This window comes from Anastrepha ludens, chromosome 6, assembly GCF_028408465.1.
Source record: "Anastrepha ludens isolate Willacy chromosome 6, idAnaLude1.1, whole genome shotgun sequence".
Classification (NCBI taxonomy): domain Eukaryota; kingdom Metazoa; phylum Arthropoda; class Insecta; order Diptera; family Tephritidae; genus Anastrepha; species Anastrepha ludens.
Window position 1 is genome coordinate 24,299,265 of NC_071502.1, and position 25,376 is coordinate 24,324,640.

Here is a 25,376-nt window from a genome sequence, read left to right on the forward strand (position 1 = left end):
TTTTTACTCATTGACAGCTGAATTGCCAACTAACAAATAAAAAAATGTGTTTTACATTTGTACTACGTCAGCAAACCTAAAAATTCAACTGAAGTCATCTATGAGTGAAATCCGCAATTATTCTTTAGCTCCTGTTGGGGCGTACGGCCAGGACACAAAAAATGATGTCATCCATAACGATCATCCGCCGACGAGGAAATAAAAACGATATAAACCAGATATTTTAAAGAAACAAACCTTCACAAAAACAAAGAAGTCAACACACTTCAAAACTTAAAAAAAAAAACTATACGACCTTTGCAGAAGACCCGACCATTTGACCTATTAAATTAAATTAAATAAAAGCTAAAATAACTATTACGTGTAAAATGTAATTCCTGTCTATCTTACACTGATTTTTAAAACAATAAAAAAAAATATTTTTTTTTCACGCGCTGTATATTTAAAAGTGTTTTTAGGGGATCAGGATTAGGGAATTTGAAGGAGATTTTATTGAAATAAAAAATTTCAATGAAAATTTCGAATACTTTTCTATGTGCTTTCTTGCTTTTCAACCTACGTGTACATACGAGGACGGCTCAATAAGTACCCGTGTTTGATAACCGAGGCGTACCTGAGTTACGTTGATATTAGCATCGTGTGCTGCCATCTATCAAACGACGGCAAAACAAATTTCAGACTGATTGTTGGGTTAGTTTGGATTTGGCAGCTATTCGAGGTAGACGAGTTTCGTGATTTTCGCTAAGATGGAAAAAGAGCAGCATCGTTCGATAATTCGCTTTTTGTTTTTGAATGAGAAAAAATCCGAGGAGATAAAAGCAAAGTTGGATGCTGTCTATGGGGACGCTTCGCCAACTATGACCACAGTTAGATATTGGTTCAACGAATTTAAACGTGGGCGAACATCCATTTTTGATGAGCAGCGACCAGAACGCCCGGCAGACGTGGTTACCGATGAAATCATTCAAAAAGTTCACGACATAGTTCTCGCTGAACTACGACCAAAAGTGCGCGAAGTAACAGAGACCATAAGTGTGTCGAACGAAACGGCAATTAATATTTTACATGATAGGTTGGCGATGAATAAATTGTCGGCCCGATGGGCGCCGCGATTGCTCATGATGGACAATAATGCACCTGTTAAATTCGAAGCAGAGTTTGGAGCAATTTAAGCGAGGTCCGAAGGAATTTCGGCGTCGAGTTATCACCGTTAATGAAACCTGGATTCAACAATTAAAACAATAGATTTCTCCCGCTCCAAAGAAGGTAAAGACAGTCCATCGACCGGAAGGGTCGTAGCGACGATATTTTGAGATGCGAACGGCGTCATCCTCATAGATTTTTTAGAAAAAGAAAGAACGATCACTGGACAATACTGCAGTGAGTTATTTGACCGCTCTCACACAAAAAATTCTTGGATACACGGCCGGATTTGGCGAAAAAGAAGGTGCTGTTTCACCACGATGACGCACCAACACATTCGGCCGGAGTTGTGTCCGTCAAACTGCATGAATTGCATTATGAATTGCTGCTGCACCCTGCGAATTCACCCGATCTGGCTCCCTGTGACAGTTTCTTGTTCCCTAACATGAAAAAATGGCTCGGGGGGTAAAAACTTATTTCAAACGTGGAAGTTATCACGGAGACAGAAGCGTTTTTTGGAGAGTTCGGCAAATCCTATTTTTTGGAGCGGTTAAAAAATGGCCGGAGCGTTAGGAGAAGTGTATCTATCTAACAGGGGGGACTATGTTGAAAAATAAAAAAATGTTTGAAAAAATGGTGTCTTCATTTCTAACACGAATACTTATTGAACCCCCTCGTACACTTTTATTCTATTATTCCATCAAATACTCTGTCTTTTAATCGGCAGAAATACTCACACGTTTCTCACATCTGCATTATATTTTCAATCCATTTCTTATCTCTCGCTTAGTTCAAAGTTTCACTCACTAGTTTCCTATCTGTAAATAGGCGCCTTATCATTATTGTATTTGTACATAATTACCATAAACTATTCAGTTCAAAAATGTTGTTAAATATAAATCGGCCTATTACAGCAACTCAAAGCTCAGGCAATCTAGTCTTACTCAACTATCACCTCTGCAAAGGCTAATCCTAAGAAATTGCGAAAAGTAAAGCTTCAATTCCGGCTATATTATCAATTAATGCTTCTTGTTCTTCTTGACTGGCGCGATAACCGCTTAAGCGCTTTTGACCGAATATCAATTAAACCTAAGTGGAACTAAATTTAAAGTGAAAAGTCTTGCGCATTTTAGGCGTGGCAACAGTAAACAAATCGCGATGCGATTTGAAAGGAAATGAAAGATTTTTGGTTTTACAGATATTTGTAGGCTATATTTTCTGTCTATGAAATCCAAAGGAATTATTATTAATTATTTAAATAATTTTTTATATAAATTATAGTCATTTGTTCCTTATCAAATATATTCTTCTCATAAAGCAACTCAATTCCTTTTCAGAAAGTCGCAAACTGAGCCTTGACCTATAACATCAGCAGAAAAACTGCGGCTGCCTTGAATGCGTACAGACGCAAAGGAACGTCATCAACTTCGCAGCATCATTCATCAGTGTGGAGGACCATTCTTATATGATCCGAAAATAATAAGCCCGATGTGCTTTTGACAATCGTTCTAGTTTTTTATATCTTCCGAGAAACGCAAATTTGTTTCATTTCTAAAAGCTCCCAAAATGGCTGCGAATCAAACTAACACCGGCAGCCAATTGTCGCTGGAGCCTGCGCACAAAACAATACAACTAAATAAACCCGTTAAACACAATTTCTTCCCCGAGGTTAAATTCTCCGGCTTGCCAGTAAACGGCGATCACCTTCTGAAAAACTGTCTCATCACGATCGAAGATGGCAATGGTGGTGACCAACTCGCCAAGAAGCCCCCTGAAATTATAGCGAGTAAAGTCGTGAAAAAGCAGAAAAGTTTGATTTTAAACGAATCGCATGATTCAATGGATTCGAGTTCTGCAGATAAAAAGAAACCGGAGATACCTGATGGTGGCTACGGCTACGTTATAGTGGTGACCTCGCTTGTAATCTCACTCATTACCGATGGCTTGGGTTTTTCATTCGGTCTACTTAATTCAGAATTATTGGATTATTTTGGTGAGTCACCATCGAAGACAGCCTGGATTAGCTCGCTGTTCTTCTCAGTACCATTGCTAATGGGTCCCATCTGGTCCAATTTGGTTGATAAGTATGGCTGTTGTAAGATGACCATATTTGGCGGCTTACTATCATCCATTGGATTTGGTCTTTCTTCACTTTGTAATTCGGTGGAAATGCTAATGTTGACTTTCGGCATCATCTCTGGTCTAGGACTGGGTATTGGTTATGTCACATTGGTGGTATCAATCGCTTTCTGGTTCGATAAGAAACGCACATTCGCCACCGGTATTGCTGCATCGGGCAGTGGCATTGGTACCCTCTTGTATGCACCGCTGACGCAGTCACTAATCGACAGCTATGGGTGGAGAAGTGCCACACTCATTCTCGCTGGCACAATACTGAATATTTGCATCTGTGGTGTATTTATGCGCGATCCCGATTGGCTGAAAGAGGAAAAACGTCTAGAAAATCGTTCGCAAAGTGTAGCGACGTATTCCAATTCGAGCGTTTGTACTGAAGAAATCAAGAAAGAAGAGGAAACCAAGAAACTTGTTCTTAACAAATTAGGGTCTAAAACCAGCACAGAAGTTAATCAGCCAATCAACGACCTACATAAGTTCATTATAAAACCCTTCCGTAGTGAAATATTCTTACCGACCTTTTCGGGTTCTCAGGATTTAGGCAGCATATACGACTTCAAGAGTCTTGCCAAGCGCTCGCTACGACACAATATTGAAATTGACCAACTTTCACGTGATAATTCACACTTGACGTCTCCCGCAGATGCTAACCCCACGGTGGACATTAACGCCGCTCGCAATGGCACGATAAAGGACGATATTGCCGCAAAGGCGGACGATGAGACGGTCACATCCTTTGTGCCTCTAATCCCGCACGATGTGCGATGCAGTTCCACTTCCTTTATGTCGCTTAAAAGTAATATACCTACAGTTATAGAGGAAAACAGCGAAATGAATGAGTCAGCGAAATGGACATATGACGACAGTATTATCGGCATTCGTCAGCTTTCAAAATCAAAGAAGCCCACCTCCCGCACAAATTTACAACGCAACACATTAACGCGGCATTCTAATTTCCCGATGAATATACGATTGTATCGCAATCCAATGCATTATCATGTTCCAATGTTAAACACCCATCGCCATCGGCAACGCGCAAACTCGTGTCCCATTATCTACAGAAACTCCATGACGCCGATCGCAAAGAAGCAGGAAGATGTAAGTATATGGAAAACTTGAGTGAAATTAATTACTATGTATCTATAAGTGAAGATGTATGAGTATACCTGAGCCATCTTACGAAAAAGTCTTATTACTCTAGGATAGGTTAAATTATGGTGGTAGTCGGTCTGTACGATCAACTCACTTAGTCCTAACAGGTCAGTTGTGATACCTTTGTGCGACACGGGAACGTCATTTAATTTTCTTCGTGAAACCATTTTGTGGCTCTAATCAAGCGTATGATTCGTCCAATCCCTTCGCCGCACAGTTACGTAAGATAATTGAAAAAGTAGATGCTACTAGAAAACCTGCTCTGATTTTAGCTAGGACTGCAATTACACAGATTGGTGTTTCTTGCTCGGACTTGAGTATCGGGGCACTTCCAAACGTTAGTCACGCACCAACCCATTCGACTACGGCGACGCTAGTGATTTCGATTTAGCGAAGCCAAAATACAAAAATTACAAAATATAAAACATTTGCTAATCTATTACGATTACGAATTATCGAGAGTCCAGTGTATGTGTAAATGTTACATTATTAAAAAAAAATTGCGAATGATTACCTTTTAAAAATTTAATCATAAAACATCTGGAGTATTTTAACTTTTTCATTTTTTTTAACTCGGCCGCCGTAGCCGAATGGGCTTTCGGAATTCAAAGAAAGAACGTAGGTTCTAATCTCGGTGAAACAACAAAATTAAGAGAAAGCGGCCACCCCTCGGCAAGCAATGGCAAACCTTCGAGTGTACTCCTGCCATGAAAAGTTCCTCATAAAAAAATATCTGCCGTTCGGAGTCGGCTTGAAAATGTAGGTCCCTCCATTTGTGGAACAACATCAAGACGCACGCCATAAATAGGAGTAGAAGCTCGGCCAAACACCCAGAAAGGGTTTAAGCGCCAATTATATATACATATATATATAATTCCATATGTTTTATGATTAGAGATCGACTGAACTTCGGCTTCGATAATGGCTTGACGGTGACTTATATAAACTTATATATTAAAATACCCTGTATTCTAGTACTTCAAAACTATTTTTCGGTCTGTATCAGATACTTCTTAATGGTTTGGCAAGTTACTCTCTTTCTTGTCTCGTACAAGAAAGTTTTAGAAAATTGTTTATTCAATTTATTTATTATTTCGGTATTAGAGGATCCGGCACTCGAAGTGTAACACTGTAAAGTGTAAAAAGATCATAAATTTAGTTTGAAAAATTAATTTTATTCAATTCAAAGTAAAAACTGTGTGAAAATAATACAAAATTAAGAATCAATTTACTTTTAGTCGATATGAACACCTTTTGCCTTGACTATGGCCTTGAGACGGTCCAGAAACGAATCGCAAGCTACCCGAATGTGACTTGCAGGTATTTTGGCCCACTCGCAGACAATGACTTTTTTCAGCACCTCGAAACTGGTGAATCTTTTAGTTCGGACCTTGCTCCCCAAAATAGCCCAAATAGAATAATCCATCGGATTCGCGTCTGGTGAATTTGAGAGCCATTGTGTGGACGTTATGAGGTTGTTTTTAGCCATTCTTGGTTCACTCGAGCTTTGTAAGACGGTGTCGAGTCCTGTTGAAACGTCCATGGTCTGCCACCAAAATATTTGTCTGCCCACGACTTCAAAGCAAACTCCAGAATACTTTCCCGATAATATTTCCCATTTACCTTCTCGCCAGGCTCGATGAAAATGATTGGGGAGCGCCCATCTGCGGTTACAAACCATTACCTGTGGCGGGTGTAGCCTCCTGGTGGCCAATCGATGACTCAAATTCTCGTAGGAACGGTTCGTCAAATAAACCCTATCGTTTTGAGAGTTTACGAATTACTCAATTTGAAAAATTTTCTCGCCAGAAAACACAATTTCCGGAAATTGACCGCTTTCGACCAAGCGAAGCAACTCCTACGCTCTCTCAAGTCTGACTTGTTGCTGCTTTGGTGCGATAAACAAAAACTTTATCTACTTTAAGGTGCTCGAGCTCACGAACAATCGGTGGTTGTGTTTTCCCAGCCAAATATAATGCAATCACACTATTACGTTTGAAATCCATTACTGATTTTCTTTTTTCGCGTTTACTCTCGGTAAAATGCTTCCGCGTTAGTAAACTTACAGTTAGTTAACTAACAGACAGCTGCGCGAGCGGTCTGAAGTTGGTTACACTTCGAGTACCGGACCCTGTATGACTTTTACATATAAATGACTTCTATGCGTAGTTCTCTTCTTAATTATTCTGAACAAACGAATTTTCTTACACATTTAGTGGAACGCATAATCGGTGATCTCTTCATATAAACTTATTTTATTGTATTTACGTGGCTATTTTTTTTAACGTAATGAAAACACTCGTTGAGGGGCTCACTGATCCCGTCAACTATTATGAGTTTTGTCGAGTTTTGCTCCTCTCACATCTAACTACAAACTTGGTGAACTTAAAGCAGTGCTCTTTTATCCGGAAGCAACCCTGCAAAGTTTTCGTAACGAAGCTTCGTAACAGCTAACGTAACAATGTCGAAAAACGGCGCGTTAAATGATGAACCCTAACCTTTTTTTGTTCGAAATTTTGTTTTTTAATCACACACTTTGTTTTAATTTAATTAGTAATTTGCTTTATAGTAACTGCATGCAAACATAGACGCCTTGCTATGGCTCCATTATCTCTGATTAGTATTCCCCCCCAAGGGTTTGTATTTTATTTTCATGGCGTTGCACTTTAAAAGTTGTGTATTCGGCGTATAAAATATATTTATTCAGATGTAAAAAGCAGTGATAAAAATTACAACAGTGTCGTAAGGTGATTCAAATCATAACCTAATAAATGCATAAAAGTTGAAATTATTTTCTACTGACTTTCGTATTTTCTCTAACCTGTTCCCTTTGGTTCATATCATTTCAGAGTTGGTACGGAGGAATCGTTGACACAATGAAGGCAGTGTTTGACTTCTCATTGTTCTCGGATATGAAATTTACGTTATTTAATATATCAACATTGTTTTTGTTCATGTGGTAAGTAATGGGCTTGTGTGTGTGTACATACATACACTTTCTGGTTAGGAAGTTTTTGATGTGGAAGAAAATACTCAACATCTTATGGGAAAAAGTGTCAGAAATCAAGGGAGTTTTTGCCCGACTTAATATTGGCACTGAAATTAAATGAGATATAAAACTGCATACAAAAAAAATTTCTAAAAATTTTGACTACAAAAATTAAAGTTTTGTTGACTATAAAATTGTTGTTGAATTTTGTACAAAGTTTGGAACCTTGATATATGTAGGTACATATAGGGGTTTTGTAATACAATGAACTATATTTTTATTAAAAATTTACAAACAAAAATTTGGCATAAAAAATGTTGATTTATTTTCTTTTATTATATTTATAGTCAATGGGGACAACCTTGCTGTCTATATTTAAAGGTTTCATAACAAAAGCTTAAGAACTAAAATTAAATAGTTAGTTTATTTGACAAATAATAAGATACAATAAGTGATATAAAAAGAGGAAGCCGATTAAGCTCTTCAAGTCCTCTTGTAAGAGGGGCGAAAGTGAGGTAATCAAATCTGAGAACTTCAATACAAAATGGATTATAAGAGCGAAATTAGATCAGATTGCATTAGACTAGATTTGTGGGGGGTTAGACAAGTTCAAGCACTCAGTCAGGAGACCATTGTACTACACCCGTATAGATTTCAGATTAGAGATAGGAAAGATAAAATGTGGGTAGTAAGACGGAAAAATGCATTTCTTGGATTCATTGATGAATCTTAAGAGATCCGGAGAAGTAAGAGTAGGAACTTTAACCATACTCAGTATATCGCAAAACAATATCCTAAGTCTGATACTGGAAAACGCAGGACAGCTACAGAGAATATGCCCTTCAGTGTCGTCATCCTCAAGGCAGAATAGGCATATCGGGTTGTGGACGAACCCCATGACAGCCATATGCTGACCACAGACGTTGTGCCCTGTGATTACACCCACCAGTACTCTCAGGTCCTTTCTGCTGAGTTTTAGAAGAAATGTTGCTATTTTCCTGTTTGGTTCTTTCACAAAGCACTTGACTACTCTGCACGAGTCCAACCCAGACCAACATCCTCAATGGGTAAACCTCCGGAAGTCGTCAATCCATAGTTGGATCGATGCAGAATTGACACCTAGATAAAGTTCAAGGTCTAGTGGCATGCTTGCAGAGCCTTCATTAGCCAGTTTATCAGCTAACTCGTTCCCTGTAATACCACAATGTCCAGGCACCCAAATAAGACTAACTTTGTTGTATTTTGCAACACTATTTAGTTTTATCTTACATTGACCAACTAACTTCGAAGAGCAGCGTGGGTTTGCAAGGGCTTTCAGTGCAGCTTGACTGTCATTACAAATTCCACTTTTTCTCAATTATCATGTATGCCATGTTCAAGATGGCATAGACTTCCATTAAGAATACCGTGGCCATCTGTCCTGTGCGAAGTGCTCTAGTAGGAACTTTAAAATTTATTTGACCGAGTAGATCTGAAAAGTCAATGGTGCCGGATATTAAATCGTATATAAGCATTAACACTCCGTTCGACACCTTTTTTAAAACCTTCAGTCGGGCATCCGGGTATGGCCTTTTTTGTTCTATTCGAGGATCCTTTTAAAAGGTTTCTTCCATAAATCGATAGAAAATCGAATATTAGGAAGTTGCTCTCTCTCTCTGTTAGCCGCACAGTCTGAGGTGGACCATAGCTTCATCAACAATCCTCCTTTAATTCAGTCTCTCTCTAGCCTCATTTCTCCAATTAATCCAATACGAACGTTCATCGCTTTTAAGTCTGCTTCCACGTCTTTAAGCCATCTCTTTCTTGGTTGGCCTCTCTTTATTCCTCCTATTAGACGCAAAGTGAACACTCTTTTTTGGATTCTTTCGTTGGGCATTCTTGTGATGTGCCCAATCCATCCGCAGTGCTTTTATAAAACGTATTACATTTTCACCACCAATAAGATGTCCAATTTCGTTGTTGTAATGGATGCGATACGTGTTGTTTTCAAGCCGAATAGGACCGTAAAATTTTTCTCATTATGGTTCTTTCAAATCGCAATAGCAGGTATATATTATATCATTAACTTTCAGTGTCCAGATTTCGGCATCATAAGTAAGAACCGGACGCATCAAAATTTTATAAATCTTGATTTTCTGCATTTGTGATAAAACCTTTGATCTGAACGTCTTCTTCTTCTTCTTAATTGTTGCGATAACCGCTTACACGATTTTGGCCGAGTATAACAAAGCGTGCCAGTCGTTTCTTTCTCGTGCTAACCGGCGCCAGTTGGACACACCAAGTGAAGCCAAGTCTCCACCTGATCTTTCCAACGCAGAGGAGGCCTTCCTCTTCCTCTGCCCACACCAACTGGTATCCGTATTCGTATCTATTCGGACGACATGACCCAGCCCACGTAGCCACTGGATCCTTATTCGCTGCGCTATGTTTAAGTCGTATTTCCATCGCCTGCGATATTCGCCATTGCTAGCGTGCAAAGGTCCAAAAATCTTGCGCAGAATCTTTCTCTCAAACGTTCCAAGCGTCGCTTCATCGGATACTGTTTGTTTGATGACAGGAGGTACTTCGTTTTGTACTCGTTCACCACCAGACCCATTCGCTTTGCTTTGCTGAACGTCTTATTAGCAGATTTAATTCATCCATTAGGAAGTTGCTTGGCCATGCTCCTCCTCCTACAGTTTTAAGCCGACTCTGAATGGCAAATGGTTTTTAAGAGTAGCTTTTTCATAGCAGAAATACCCTCGGAAGTTTGCCATTGCCTGCCGAAGGGCGACCTCTATTTGAAAATGCAGTTTTATAACTTATTAAATTTTAGTATAAGAAAGAGGCAGTTTAAAGTTTCTAAAAAACCTCGCTGATTTTTTATAAGTCTTTTCTCTAACAGTGTTACACATTTTCTCCCTAAAACAAATGTGCATTTTTTAATCATAATTTTTAGCCACTGCAAACTTGCACTTCAAAAAACAACTTGCACTTTGTTATACTAAAATTTAATAAGCTTTAAAACTGCATACCAAAAAACAAAAACTTTCCTGTCATTTTAACTAAGAACCATAGAATTGGAAAAAAAAGTTTGTGGATTTTTTCAATCTTTACAGAAAATGTAAAATTTGGATTTATACGCTTTTTGTTAGACAATGAACTTCATATATTATACTTTTATAAAAAAAATAATGAGCAGTCAAAAAAATTAATATTTGTCGGAATCGATCTGAATGTTTAGTTGCTATCGTTTTTCCGCAAGGTGTACATATACAGTATTGACCAACACTAAAGCACCCTTCATAGAATTTCAAATGAATCCAAATGTTTGTTTTATTGCATTTATTTAACTGAATTGTTCATTTTACAACTTGCCACTGTTACAATTATAGTCCCTCTCAAAGTAGTATGAATTCGTCCATCAAATTTAGAATCTCTGCTGAGTAGTTTGGCTTTTACTGCAATTTGTATGCTAAATATGTATGTTTGTATACGTAACTATGTGTATTAATGTCTACTTTCATTTTCATATTCACATTAATACACAAATTTCATGGCATTTAAAAATAAACTATTTTTCTCACAGGTTCACAATTCCATACCTTTACCTGCCTGAGTACCTGAAAATTCACGGTTATGAAACGGGAGAGAGTGCACACGTGATTTCGGTCATTGGTATTGCGCAAACCATTGGCATGATCGGCCTAGGCTATGTTGGCGATCGTCCGTGGATGAACATTAATATCTGCTATTCGGTGTGTATGGTGGGTGAGTATCAAAAAGATAATACTAATGTCCCAAACACAGTTTATCTATTATAAAAAGCAGAGATTTTGTAAGATCTACTTACGCTTGAGTATACACTGCGCACTTTATTCTGAGGTGAAAAAAAGATGAAATATAGGTACTTATAAAGGGTGATTTTTTAGCTATTATCTTTTTAAATAGTTGGTTTAAACAGCTGACGCACGTTTCGTGTTTTGTTTCACTGTCAAACATCTTCAGTTTGGTCTATAATTTAACCATGAATCGTCTTACAAAAGAACAACGATTGCAAATCATTGAATTTTTTTATAAAAATGCGAGTTCTGTTCAAAAAGTTTAAGTTGGCCGAAGATCCACTTTTTTTATCGAAAAACTGTGTTCAGTGACGAAGCTCATTTTTGGATCAATGGGTACGTAAATAAAAAGAATTGTCGATTTTGGAGTGAAGATCAGCCAGAAGAATTGCAAGAGCTACCAATGTATCCAGAAATGGTCACAGTTTGGTGCGGTTTATGGGCTGGAGGTATCATGGGACCGCACTTCTTCAAAGATGCTGCGAATCGTAACGTAACTGTGAATCGTGAGCGCTACTGTGAAATGATATCCAACTTATTTTTGCCCAAAATGCAAGAGCTTGACTTGTATGACATGTGGTTTCAGCAAGACGGTGCCACATGCCACACAGCACGCGTAACAATGGACTTGTTGAGAGGCGAGTTCGGTGAACATTTTATTTCACGTTCGGGACCTATCAATTGGCCACCCAGATCGTGCGATATAACGCCTTTAGATTATTTTTTGTGGGGCTATGTTAAAGCTCATGTCTATCCAGACAAGCCTACTTCAATTAACGCATTGGAAGACAACGTTTAAGCATTATATGTGAGATACCGGCCGAAACATTGGAAAGAGTATGTCAAAATTGGACTAAGCAGATGGACAATTTGAAGCGCAGTCGCGGTCAACATTTGCATGAAATAATCTTCAAACATTAAATTAGGTATATGGACCGTACTATCGATTTAAATAAAAATGGCATGCATTTTTCTGTATTTTACGTGTGTTTTTTTTTTAAAAACTCTCCTATAGCTCTTAAAAAATCACCCTTTATATATTGACCACTTAGTCTTATAAACATAAAAAAATATCCAAAACCAAACCCAGAACATTTTTACAATATTTAATTTGCATCTTTTTTCCATCATAATGAAGACTATTCGACCAATGTTCTTCCGCTTAGGCGACTTCAGTAACAGAGAAATAATATTGGGTTGGGGAATAAGTTCATAGCTTTTTTATATTTTCTTTTATTTTACAACGATTTGTTTGCTGTTTGGCAAAGGGTAAATATTCATTCTATAGAACTCTTTCTGCCCTACAAAACTATGTTACTTGTATTTTTGAGTTTTTTAATTTTCTATTAGTTTTGAGGCTTAGAAAATGGAATACCCAGGAGGCAAAAATTAACATTTTCGACACCTGCTCTTCTTTACTTTTCATCGAGGTCAAAAAGCTACCGAAGTAGACTGGGACATTTGCGACTTGTATGGAGAAGGTGTCATAGGCGAGTCTACAACACGGAAATGGTTAGCAAAGCTCAAAAATGGTGACTTTGACGTCGATGACAAGTCCCGCAGCGGAAGGCTTTCTAAATTCGATGAAGAACGTCTCAAATCACATTTGAAGGAGAATGGCCGCCAAACTTATCGTGAATTGGCGGAAAACATGAACTACGATCATAAAATGATTCTCCAGCACCTTCATTCAATGGGATTTATCGAAAATATGAGAGCCTGGGTGCCTCACGAGCTCGACGATAAAAACAAAGAAAGTCGCCTTCAAATTGCTTCTCAGCATCTCGCCCGCCATCAAGAACACGCGCCATAAACAGCGCTTCTTGTACCGAATCGTCACGGGAGATGAGAAATAGTGCCTATTCCTCAATATGAAGCAAAGAAAGCAGTGGGTGGCTCCAAGAGATATGCCAATGACGAGAGTCAAGCCGGATCTTCATCCAGAGAAGATCAAAGTAGAAGAAGCCTTGAATGGGAGGTCCTTCAGAATCCGCCATATTCTCCGGACCTTGCACGGACCGATTACCATCTTTTCCACTCCCTGTCAAACCATATGAAGAGCGTTACCTTCGATAACAAAGAGGTCATTAAAAACTGACTTCACAACTTCTTTGATACCAGACCAGTCGATTTTTGGCGGAACGGCATCAACAAATTAGTCGAGATGTGGGAAGAGGTTGTAAGCAGCAACGGCGAATATTGAATTGATTAACTTATTGGTATAATTATTGTTTTTTGTTTACATAAAAGTCTTCGGTAAAAACGCTACGAACTTATTCCCCAACCTAATATGCCTATACTTGGATATATGGTTGTAGTGTAAGACTCAAGCTTTAATTTGAGTTCAGGTTGAAGTCCGAAACTGTGATTGAGTCTTAACTGCCACCAACTAGTCCAAAAATATATTTCAGTCTGACGAAATTTAGCTTTTATAAGTTTGGAATTTTTATTTTAATATTTAATTATTTAATTTTTCAATCAATTAAATGATGTATATATTTAAAAGAAATTATATAATATAAACTCTCTCTCTCTCTCTCTCTCTTACTTAAACCTACTCTATTTTCAGTGTGTGGCATTTCGGTGCTGCTAATGCCAATTCTCGCCGCCAATTACAGCTGTCTGGTGTTGATGTGCATCACCTTTGGCTTCACATTCGCCAGCTCATATTCGTTTACGCCCAGCATTTGTGTCAGTATTGTAGATTTAAACGATTTTACGTGCGCCTACGGATTGGTGCTGTTAGTTCAAGGTCTCGGTATTATTGCCGGGCCACCGATGGCAGGCGCAATTTATGAAATGTCGCTGAGGTAAGTGAAATTCGAAAAAAGAAAAAAAAATATATATACAATATATAAACTATGCACATAGTGAAGTGGTAGAGTATTTCTACTGAAATAATCCTAATTAGCGACCAGCACCGTTTTCCTACCACTGTTCTCGTGTGATGATGTCTTGTTTTTTTTTTGTTTTGGAAGTCAGATCCATTTTGTGATCTTTATCTTGATGTCTGAGATCTCAATAATTTGCTGTAAGAAAGGTTTACCAAAAGAGCGAAGTCGTGCCCTAGCTAGCCCCGGACATTCACATAAGTAGTGGAAAAAACTTTGAAAGGGAGGTTGAGTCTGGCTGCATGATCCCCTACCGTCCTACTTCCTACCTGTAAAGGTTGCAATGATGCGTGAAATATTTAGTCGAGAGCATCCTAACAGGAGATTCGTTCTTCGGATTTTGTACGACGGCCATTGTTTTTTTTTGTAATACATGTAGTTAATTGCTTCCACCTTCTTTCGGTTAAAGCTTGATAGTGTGAAGCAATGGATGATTTTATTGTGTTGAGTGGGGTGGAGACTGCCACCGCCTCTGCTATTTTTAATGTCGAACCAGCTCTTTCTGTTCTTGCCAGCTCATCCACTATCTCATTACCCCGTATGTTCCTATGAACGGGAACCCATATCAGAGTAATTTCAAGCCGATGACTGAGCAATTCTAGTTCCTCTCTACACTGTAAGACTAGTTTGAATGAAATGGAGTGGACTGTCTGAAAAGATAGCTACTCTTGCACCAACTTCCTTGTAGAGTCTTAGTGATTTACATGTTTCTCTGATCGCTAATAGTTCTGCCTGGAATACGCTGGCATAGTCATAGGTTGAGCTGCTCTAAATGGTTGGGACACTTTCCACACCACAGTTCATCTTGGAACCGTCAGTGTAGATTTCAATAGCGTATCTTCCAATCACCTTCCCTTTGCTCATTCGGCTCTCGGTGAAAAACATACCGTAAAGTCTTTCTTTAAGTTAAGATCGGGGACTGTGTAGTCTGATTTGATATTGCGGGGGTCCCTGTAGGAGGATCTTGCTGTGACCGTACGATCTTGTTGTCCAGCTTCTCATATCTCTGAATCTCACCGCGCTGCAAGTAGCGATTGTTTTTATATGTAAGTCTAATGGTAGCAGATGAGTTAGTACATTGAGCGCTTCAGTGATTAAGATACACGCTGTTCTTTGTGTCTTGTTCAGCTTTGTTTGGTTGTATTTCTTCTCTATTGAGGGCCACCAGACTAGTGTCGCATATGTTAGTATTGGCCTTACAATGGCTGTGTAGGGTCAATTGGATAGTTTTGTTGGAGACCTCATTTTTTACTCAACATTCTCTTACGCATGTAAAATGCTATATTCGCTTTCTTTATCCTGTACTCTACGTTGGACCTCCAGCTGAGTTTGGGATCCTAAGTATTTTGCCTATTTTATTTGGTTAGCATAAAACTAATGCCGTTTAATTTTGAGGGATTAAAGTTTGGTATCTTGGTTCTCTTAGTGAATAGTATCAGTTCAGTTTTGCTCGGGTTTACACTTAAACCACAGTCTGTGGCCCAATTGCTGAGTAATATCAGAGCCCCGTCAATAATCTCACTGATTATGGTTGGAAAAGTTCCTGAAACCATAAGCACTATGTCGTCCGCGTACGTCACCACTTTAATTCCCTTTCGGTTAAATTTGGTGAGGATGTTGTTGACAACTAATAACCACAGCAAAGGGGAAAAGGGAGGGATTCCCTGAAGGGTTCCCCTGTTGACATTATTAAATGTTACTCTGAATTCCATATACATATACTCGGTTGTTCAATAAGTTTATAATTGACTTACATTTAAATTTTAGTATAATTTCATTAAACAAATTTTATTTTCCTATTTTTTATTGCAGATGGGATCACTCATTCTATTTTGCCGGTGTATTTATTGTCCTCTCTGGCGTGGCCGCCTATTTGATAGAATTCTGCGAGAAGCGCGAAAATAATGGCGCCTCTGCAGCGAAGAAAGCTCCATTAATCCATTAAGTGTGTTTGATAAGAAATTTATGTATTGTGTGCCTATATATAATTAGTATATTTTATATTAGTAGTATTTGTAAATATTTATATAAAAATTACTGATAAGGTTCGTAGTAAAAATGTACATATTAGCCTATTCGTGCTGTATTTCATGGATTTATAGAGTTTTAATTCAATTAAAAGTAGAAAAAATTATCATTGTCTTCACGCTGAAAAATTTGAATGTTGAAATTAAAAAAAAAATATCACTTTCACAGCCATGATCAATGTAATAGTGAACATTTTAAGATTTTTTATTAATAATTTCTTTTCATGAGCCTAAAACATAATTGGACTCTTCATTTGGTCGGCCACAGGTCTTCATAATTTTCAAGGACTAGTAATATTTACGCATTTTATAAAAAATTCACACAAAACTTCACTTTTTTCAATGAAGCAGAAAACAATTGGTGAAATTATAGTGTAATATTATTTTTGCAAAACCTCACCACCATACTTATTTATTTGTAATTTAAATTTATAAAAAAAATGTCAACTTGCACGTCGCGAAATTGTGAAGTATGGGTAATTTATTGATCGAAAGAACGTAAAGCAGTAAGGTAAAATGGTTATTAAAGCAACCGGTTTTAATCTATTTAGTAACACAAGGGTTTCCGATAATTCAAGTGAACACTGTACTATGTTTGAAAATAAGCATGCATCAAAATATTATGCCATCTAACGGTATTTCGCAGCAGCTTGACTTATTGGTTCACTTGAATAGAGACACTCAGTTTGCCTACATTAGTTGCGCATTAAAGCTGTGAAGAGGGAACGTTTTTTAAGGGGTTATATACCTTGTGAGTCCGAAAAATGGACGATTGTCATAATTTTTTTTAAATATGTTTTAGGACTTTTATTCCAATGAGGCATATATCATACTGAACATACATAACTCTCGAAGGATACATTTTTTTTTTTTTTTTTAATATTATTATTTATTGTTGATATCGCCCCTCCCTCGAAACGCCGTTTTTTAAAAGAGGCTCGCGGTGATCACAGTAGCGCATGAGCAGTTCAACTGCAATCAAACAAATTAAATGATTATTGTAGAAAAATGTTTTTTAGTGAATCTGAACGGTTTATTTACCGAAAAAAAATTTTCTTGATATGAAAACCACTTTGCACCAAAAAAACGATTTTTGAGGGGTTGAAAAATTAAAAAAAAATTTATTCCAGCGAACTAGAGATTGTAACTTCGAATAATTAAAAAAAAAGTTTATGCAAATCGGTCAAATAAAAAATAAAAAAATAAAAAAAATAATAATTGGCGCGTACACTTCTGTTAGGTGTTTGGCCGAGCTCCTCCTCCTATTTGTGGTGTGCGTCTTGATGTTGTTCCCCAAATGGAGGGACCTAAAGTTTCAAGCCGACTCCGAACGGCAGATATTATATTTTTATGAGGAGCATTTTTATGGCAGAAATACACTCGGAGGTTTGCCATTGCCTGCCGAGGGGCGACCGCTATTAGAAAAATGTTTTTATTAATTTTACTTTAACCGAGACTCGAACCAACGTTCGGTCAAATAGTTTTTGATAAATAATGATCACCGCGACGGCGACATAATCGCGTCTAAAGTTTTGAGTGCACTTCATTTATGGATAAGGTCGCACGCTTCCACGGTCTGTAACTTTCGTTCTAGTGCTCCGATCTTTATGATTTTTTGAATTTATATTTTTAAGATGATGTACTTTTAGAATAAGCCATAAAAAAATTTCGATTTTTTAGTCCAACTCAATATATATAACCCCTTAAGCATTCTTTGAGTTTGGTCGAAAACTTCTTAATTCTAATAAAATGGAAAAGCAGAAAGGTTTAAAAGTTGGCGAAAAAGTACAACTCGATATCTTGACCTCAGAGGGACGACTTTGAAATCGCCAAATTGCGAAAAAGATTGGTGGAAGTCCAGATGTTGTGGATCTTCACGTGAAAAAAGGTGCCTCCTATGGTAAGAACTACAAAGACGGAACTGCGATGGCTTTCATACCGAAGGAAATCGGCAAAGTCCTTAGGAATGCATCAAATTCCGTCCTTTCAATACCAAAAATGCAAAAAATGTTGCCACCAGAAAACCCATCAAAAGCTTTTTCTAAAAGCGACACATCGGTAGCATAAAAAAATACAAAACAAAAACACCTTTGAATACATTTCACGATGAATACCACCTCGATTTTGCAAGGGGCCATACGACTGGGAGTTCTGTTACCAGTAACGATCTCGGTGAATGGAAAAAAGTAGTATTTACAATAGTGGCGTGAAGAAGTTCAATCTGGATGGGTTCAATGGATAATGGAAATAGTAACTGTTTCCATGACTTACGAAAGGAAGATAGGTGCTTGAGTCGACTTCGCAGCCGTGCAGGTGGTGTTAAGGTAGGACGAGCAACATCGCACTATGGCGCGTTCGAATTGAAAAATGTAGACTACAAAATGACGGGCAACAGCTTTGAAGCTCTGTTGGAATCGTCATTTTCCGAGATTCGTGAAACATTTGCATCTATTAATTGGATCTTCCAACAGGCTGATGCACCTCTGCACTTCAAAACTTGGTTTGCGTCACAAAACGTTGAATTTTTAGCATGGCCACCGTTATTCTACAGACGTGAATATTATTGAAATCTATGAGGATGACTTGCTCGTAAGGTTTATGAGAGTGAACGACGATTTGAAGACAAAAATGCTACAATTTGAATCATTAAGACGGCATTTTTTTTTTGTTTTTTTGTTTTGTGGTGGGTGAGGAGGGTTTAAAATGCCTTCGCACTTACAGCGACCATCGTCACCCGCGTCGAATGGTGTAGCCACTAAAATAATCCCTCCTCCTCTTCTGGGGAGACTCCCTTCCCGGAACTACCTTGCATTACTTCGGGAAGGCCCAGGCCGGTGTCCATTAAATGGACCAATACTATTCACCCACGTCTGGGTCCAGCATATTTGTAGCCAGCTTCATGCTATAGGCTCATCTTCTAATGTCTCAGTGTCGTCATACCAGTGGTATGTGTGGCATGCTCTCAGGTTCCTCTCACATGGGCGTATGGATGTTATAGTATCGAGGTTTCTTTTGCATCTGCAGCAAAGAAGATGTTGCGGTAATATTATACCGTCTTATGCCGTCGTGAGCACGTGACTCGACCGTCTCTTATTTGTCGTCAGTTCGTAGACAAGTGGAGGTGGACCTATCGAGGTCTGATTTGTTTTTCCCTGCATTTTGCACTGCCAAACCGCGCGTTGCAGGTGCAGCATTATCCTCTTTGCAAAACTTTTAACTGTGTTCCAAGAGTCATGTGATGCACACATTTTATTGATTAAGCTGTCTGGGCTCAGCTGTTCGCCCAAGACCAACTCAAGCGTTCGGCGTTCTTCGTTGAAACGATTGCAGTAGAAGAACAAATACTCCGCGCTTTCTATTGCATGGTTGCAGCTTGGACAGAACGAAGTGTCCTCAATGTGAAAACGATGGAGGTACTCCAAGAAACATTCGTGACCGCTCAATATTTGGGTTAAATAGTAGTCTACGTCACCGTGCCTTCTGGTCACCCATTGGCTAATTTTGCGGATAAGTCTATAGGTCCAACGTCCGTTAACAGACCAGTCCCATCTGCTTTGCCATTTTTCTACCTAATGCAACCTAATCGTTCTGCAGCTTTCGCTTTAGTTGTCGGCTTTACTCCTTGTCTGTCATCAAGTTGTACCATTTCCTGCACAAGTATATCTATTAGGAGCTTTCCAGCGATGACGCAAACCGCGTCGTCTGATACGGTCCTGTATGCGCACGCGACTCTTAGTGTATTTCGCCGGTGCACTTGAGCTACTGGTCTAACATTCGATGGCTTAGCTCCTGCCCATATATGAGCAGCATATAAGATGACTGATCCACCACACTTGCCACGAGGTGCCTTCTGGCGTCTTGCGGTCCGCCTATGTTTGGAAGAGTGCTTGTTAAACCGGCCTGATCTGTGATTTCATTAGGCTATCTTGAGAATTAGTGCAAATCCATTCATCAACGTATTTACGAAGTACTTTAAATAATAAATGTAAAAATATACGAAGTTTCAGATATTTGTTATTTTTTCTTATTTGGTTAGTGCCTCTATTCAAGTGAACCAATAAATCAAGTGCAGTATCACAGCTGCTGAAGTTTTATTGCTGCGAAATACCGTTAGATGTAATAATATTTTGATGTATGCTTATTTTCGAACATAGTACAGTCTTCACTTGAATTATCGGAAAACCCTGAATTACTAAATCAAATCTTCTTGATTGGCGCGATAATCACTTACGCGATTTTGGCCGAGTTTATCAAAGTGCGCCACTCATATCATTCTCGTGCCAACCGGCGTGAGTTAGACACACCAAGTGAAGCCAAGTAGTTCTCCACTTGATCTTTTCCATGCAAAGAAGAGCTATCTCTTCCTCTGCTACCATCAGCTGGTACTGCATCGAATACTTTCGAAGACGGAACGTTTGTGTCCATTCGGACAACATGACCGACCCATTGAAGTCGCTAGATGAAAGATGAAATACGCTTGCTTTAATAACCATTTCCTTCTAAATATAATATAAAAATGATTGCCTCTAATCAAGTGAAGCGGAATGTATGTTCCCACGGCACGTAATGCGCTCTCTCATTCGTAATTCACTTCTCTATTACCCTTAGATCAATAAAGCCTTATGTTTGATGGAATAATTTATTTAATTAGTATATTCAAATTTTAATCCAATAGAGTCCTAAGCAAATGTTGTAGATGATTAGTAATTTAAATATCAAATTAGAATGAAACAATTTAGTGCCTAGCAAGCAGAAAATATGAAGTCAACTTAAATTGGTTCGTCCAAAGGTCCACAAATATCAATGTCGGTAAAGATGCCTAAACAAAAAACAAAAAAAGCAACAGCTGTTTTCCATTGCGTCCATAAAACTTTATACATTTCATGACTACCATCAAAATATTTGTAGTGAAATCTAATAAACGTCTAAGCCGAAATTCATGCCTTAAAGCTAAAGCTCTTTATATATGTATCTGTATACACGTATTAATTACTTATATATTATAAAGGAAAAGAATATAAGAATATCTTTTCATTAATAATTTAAAAGGAAAAACATTTTGAGAGAGGTAGGGAGTTTACATTTAGGCTGTAGATTGTGGATTTATAAGTAGATGTACATTCTTTTAAAAGAGTAACTCGAATGGGCCAATAAAACACAAAATATTTATTACTCATTTAAATATATTTTATTATTATTATAAATTATTTAACGAGAACCCTAATAAATAATACACTTAGCTGATACCAACGATTAATCCAATCGTCAAAACATTTTTCAAATGCATGTCTCAGAATCGACTTCAGTTCTCGCTGCGGATTCTCTTTTGCATTTGTTTTCTCTCGCTTGAAAACGGGTGCCTTGAAACAGGTCTGCCTATTAAAGTTAATTTTATAGGAAAACGAAAAAAAACGTTTTGCTGATCATCAAAAAAAATGTCCTTTTGTTATAAAAAAAATTCGTCAACAAATATTTTGTTTTGTTGATTATCAAAAAAAAGTTATAAAACAAATTTCATTTCTCTAGTAATTGTAATCTAAAGTAAAACAAAAATTAGGACAGGAATAATGGCAATTGTTGTACAGCTAAGGCTAAAGCCTTTATGCAATGCGACCAGATTGATTTATTGTGCGCCTCTAATTACTTAATTCTAATTATTTAGTAAACCGAGGAATCGAACCAGCTCCTTATGAGGGAGCAATTGTAGGTCTTCCTTCTCTAGCAGGTACGAGCCCAGGATTATGTGTCTCCTGTGGCGTAATGTCTCATAGTTGTTAGATAACCCTATTGTATTAAAGTGTTTATTACAGGCAAAGTGACCTGTACAAGGTTGCCCATATTCGACGGACCCGGCGGATTTCGATGACTCTTTGGGGCCATTCCAATCGACGAGGTTTGTCCGCAGGCAACAATCTTAGCGTCAATTGAATCTTATACGGAAATAAATGCAAATCAATGCGGATAAGTCGTTGTAAAGTGGTTCGAGCAATGCCCAACTGCTGAGAACGGCGATTTTGGGATGTCCATGGCGACGCCTTGGTCAGTTTTGATTTGGCCTCTTTGGATTAGAAAGAGTATTACCAGTCGAAAACCTTTCGTACAAATGTTTAATGGTGTTCTTAGAAGGCGCACTTTTCACATTATTTAATTTTTTATACGCACGTTGAGTTTTCCCAATTGACTTCTTTTGTTCAATGTAAATTTCAACAATTTGGGAGCGCCCGCGTTTACTGTTCCATGGTAAAAATCTGCTTGGACTGACGCTTCCAACGCGGTATGTCATTAAGCGATCTGACGTCTCTGGCAAAAGATACAGGGTTGCCAGATGGGTCCATCGAATATTGGCAACCCTGTAAGTGCTCCACAGAGTAATCTGAGCCCCTTTTTATCTAGGATTAGAGCAGATTTTGCTCTGTTGGCATTGAAGTTCAAAAACTTTTTGGAGTATTTAAGGCCGCTTGTGCCGTTCCAGTGTTCCCTGAATGTAGTTTGGATCAATTTTTTGGTTTCCTGTTATATATTATTTTTGTTAAAGCCGAAAAGCCGTCTGTCCCTTTTTTGGCATAAAAGTCTGCCTTCTCGTTTCCTTCGTGTCCCTCATGTCCTAGTACCCAAATCAGTGAGACCTGATTATGAGTGGGCAGTTTATTGAGTGCATTGTTACACTCGGTTAGGACTTTTGACTTGAATGTGAAGCTTTTCAAGGTTTTCAGAACCGATTGGCTGTCCGAAAGTATTTTAATTTTTATTTTCTCGAACGCTCTTTGGGATATGATTTCCACTGTTTCCATTATGGCGAAGAGCTCCACGTGGAAGAAGTAGCTATCTCTTCCTTAGATTCTAATTCTATTTCACCCAAACTAGTTTTACAGCGTAGAGAGGAATTAGAATTGCTTGGTCATTGGCTTAAAGTTACTCTGATAAGGGTTCCCGATCATAGGAATATAGAGGGTAATGTGATAGCGGTTGAGCTCGCAAGACAAGGTGCGTCACTAGATATAACAAAAGCGGAGCAGTTCCTACCCTTTTAAACACAATGAAGACATCCATTGCTTCATACTAAGCACACCGAAATAAGGGGGAAGCAATTAACTACATGTACCACAACAAGAAAGACATGGCCGCCGTACAGGCCCAACCATCTCACGTATCACTGCAACCCTTACAGGTCATTGGAAGGTAGGAGACTATGCAACCAGACGAAAAGCATATAATTTCAAACTAATTATTATATTTCCTCTTATGCAGACCCAATTGTATTTTTTTTTACCATCTCTGCTTGATCGATCTGTGGATTGCAGCCACATTTTCCACCCACCTTTTGTGAAATTCACAGCCAGATAATTTCAAAGTTTTACGCATAAAGATGTTTATTGCCAAAAAAGCGTGCGGCTCGCACTACCAAAGTTACTGCTACAACAACAAAAACCAGCAGTCATGTTGTAAGGTTCAGCGCACTAGACAGACCTAGTTCACTGAGGCGGCATCAAAGGGTCGGGAAAAACAAGTATAAGATGCTACAACAACAACAACAACTAATAGTAGTTGAAGTCAGTAGAATTCAATAAAATAACTCAAATTTTTCCACAACAAAGTTCAACGCTTCTTGAAAAGCATACCTCTCCGCTTGAAACACAGATGCATGCATCCCAAGAGAAAAGTGTGGTTGTGTCCCGCTTGATTTCACGTAGACACCAGAGCCGGAACCGTGCTCGGTCCTGGAGCCATCCGTAAAAATGCGACAACAACAGTGTTTGTCGGGCTCATTTTCTGAGTTTGACCACAGTTGAACCTCTGGCAGCACCACACCCAATTTCTTTTCAAATACGACTCTGGATGGCATGACGTCAAGGGGCATGGCGAGGATCGTTGGATTGAAGTCCATGCCTACTCTGTTGTCCAATGCCGGACAAGGGCAGTACCAGCTCCCATTCTATTTCAGCCTGCAGATGGCCTTCAATGCCTCTCCTTGGATCACAACATCAAGTGGTGGTAGACTAACCAGAGCTGCCAATGCCGGACATGACGTAGTCAGAAAAGCTCCGGTGCAACAGATGGTCACAGTGCGTTGTAGTCTCGATAAGGTCCTCCTGACTCCCACGAGAGTGAGAGAGGATTCTCACCCAGACCACTGATTCATAGGAGATAATAGGTCTTATCATAGCCGTGTAGATGCATAGGATCTTGCAAGGAGAAAGACCCCACATTTTTCCAAAGGCACCCCTGCACCGCCAGAAAGCTGTCTGTGGGATGTTTTTGGATGTTTTGGTTTCAACGTGTGACTTCCAAAGAGTTTACTATCGAGGATTACTCCAAGATATTTGTTTGCCAATAGTCCATTCGCACACCACCAAGTGCCAATCATATCTAGAGTTTTCTACACTTCCTATATATGTTCAATAGCGAAGGGCCCGTTACCAAACAGGCAACGTCGTCCACATATGCTTGTATGTAGGCTGCTAAATATAAAATAAAAAACTGCACAAAAAAAGTTCCGAACTCCTTACGAAACTCACAATAATTTAAGGGTCAAAAACCCCATTTATAAGGTCAAAAAACCCAATTTTTTTTTCGTTTTAAGCGATTCCTAATATTATATATTTCAGAATATTCACACAAAGTTACAGAGCCTAATTCTCAATATTTCCGTAGATACAAAGCCAAAGGTTGGCGAGCGTTAGGTAGTTACGCTGTGACCGGCCAGCTATAGTACAAACTTTATCTTCTTTTCTCGACTTTTCATTTTTATGATTTCTTTGAATTGGCGTACATGAATGAAAAAAAACTAATGAACCTTTTGAAATGAATCATAGCTTGTTCCCTTCAGTATTAAATTCTCTTCTATTTGAACTAACAAAATAGATAAAAAAAAGTTTAAGATTTTTATACCTAGTTGAAGTGAATTTTTTTTTATAAAAAGGCATTTTTTTCTTTAAAACCTCCAAAAAGTTGAAATTTTGGAATTTTTCTCAGTTTTCTTAGTTCATCTAAAAAATCATGATAATTAGAAATCCATTTGAATTTTTTGCCTTAGATAATAATTACGAGCTGTATCTTGTATGCCAGTTGGAAACTCCAGCGTTGCAGCGCTCTACTAATTTATATGTTAAACATTTTTTTCAACTTATTTTAACCAGTACAAAAATTTTTTATACTTTTTAACTGTTCATTAACATAGAAAAAACTTTGCAGTGCTAAATTAATTTTTTCCTTAAAA

The 25,376-nt window shown here is 38.3% G+C and overlaps 1 protein-coding gene across 2 annotated transcripts in view; it reads left to right on the forward strand.

Annotated features, from left to right (window-relative positions):
• Positions 1-16,558, forward strand: part of LOC128865942 (monocarboxylate transporter 14-like) — a 37,709-nt gene extending 21,151 nt beyond the window's left edge. For both annotated transcript variants that reach the window (XM_054106379.1, XM_054106378.1), the window contains exons 2-6: positions 2,481-4,377; positions 7,281-7,390; positions 10,989-11,170; positions 13,811-14,051; positions 15,945-16,558. In XM_054106379.1, coding sequence (XP_053962354.1) covers positions 2,710-4,377; positions 7,281-7,390; positions 10,989-11,170; positions 13,811-14,051; positions 15,945-16,077 — 2,334 coding nt within the window. In that variant the 5' untranslated portion in view covers positions 2,481-2,709 and the 3' untranslated portion in view covers positions 16,078-16,558. The remainder of the gene's footprint in view (positions 1-2,480; positions 4,378-7,280; positions 7,391-10,988; positions 11,171-13,810; positions 14,052-15,944) is intronic.
• Positions 16,559-25,376: the final 8,818 nt, after the last annotated feature.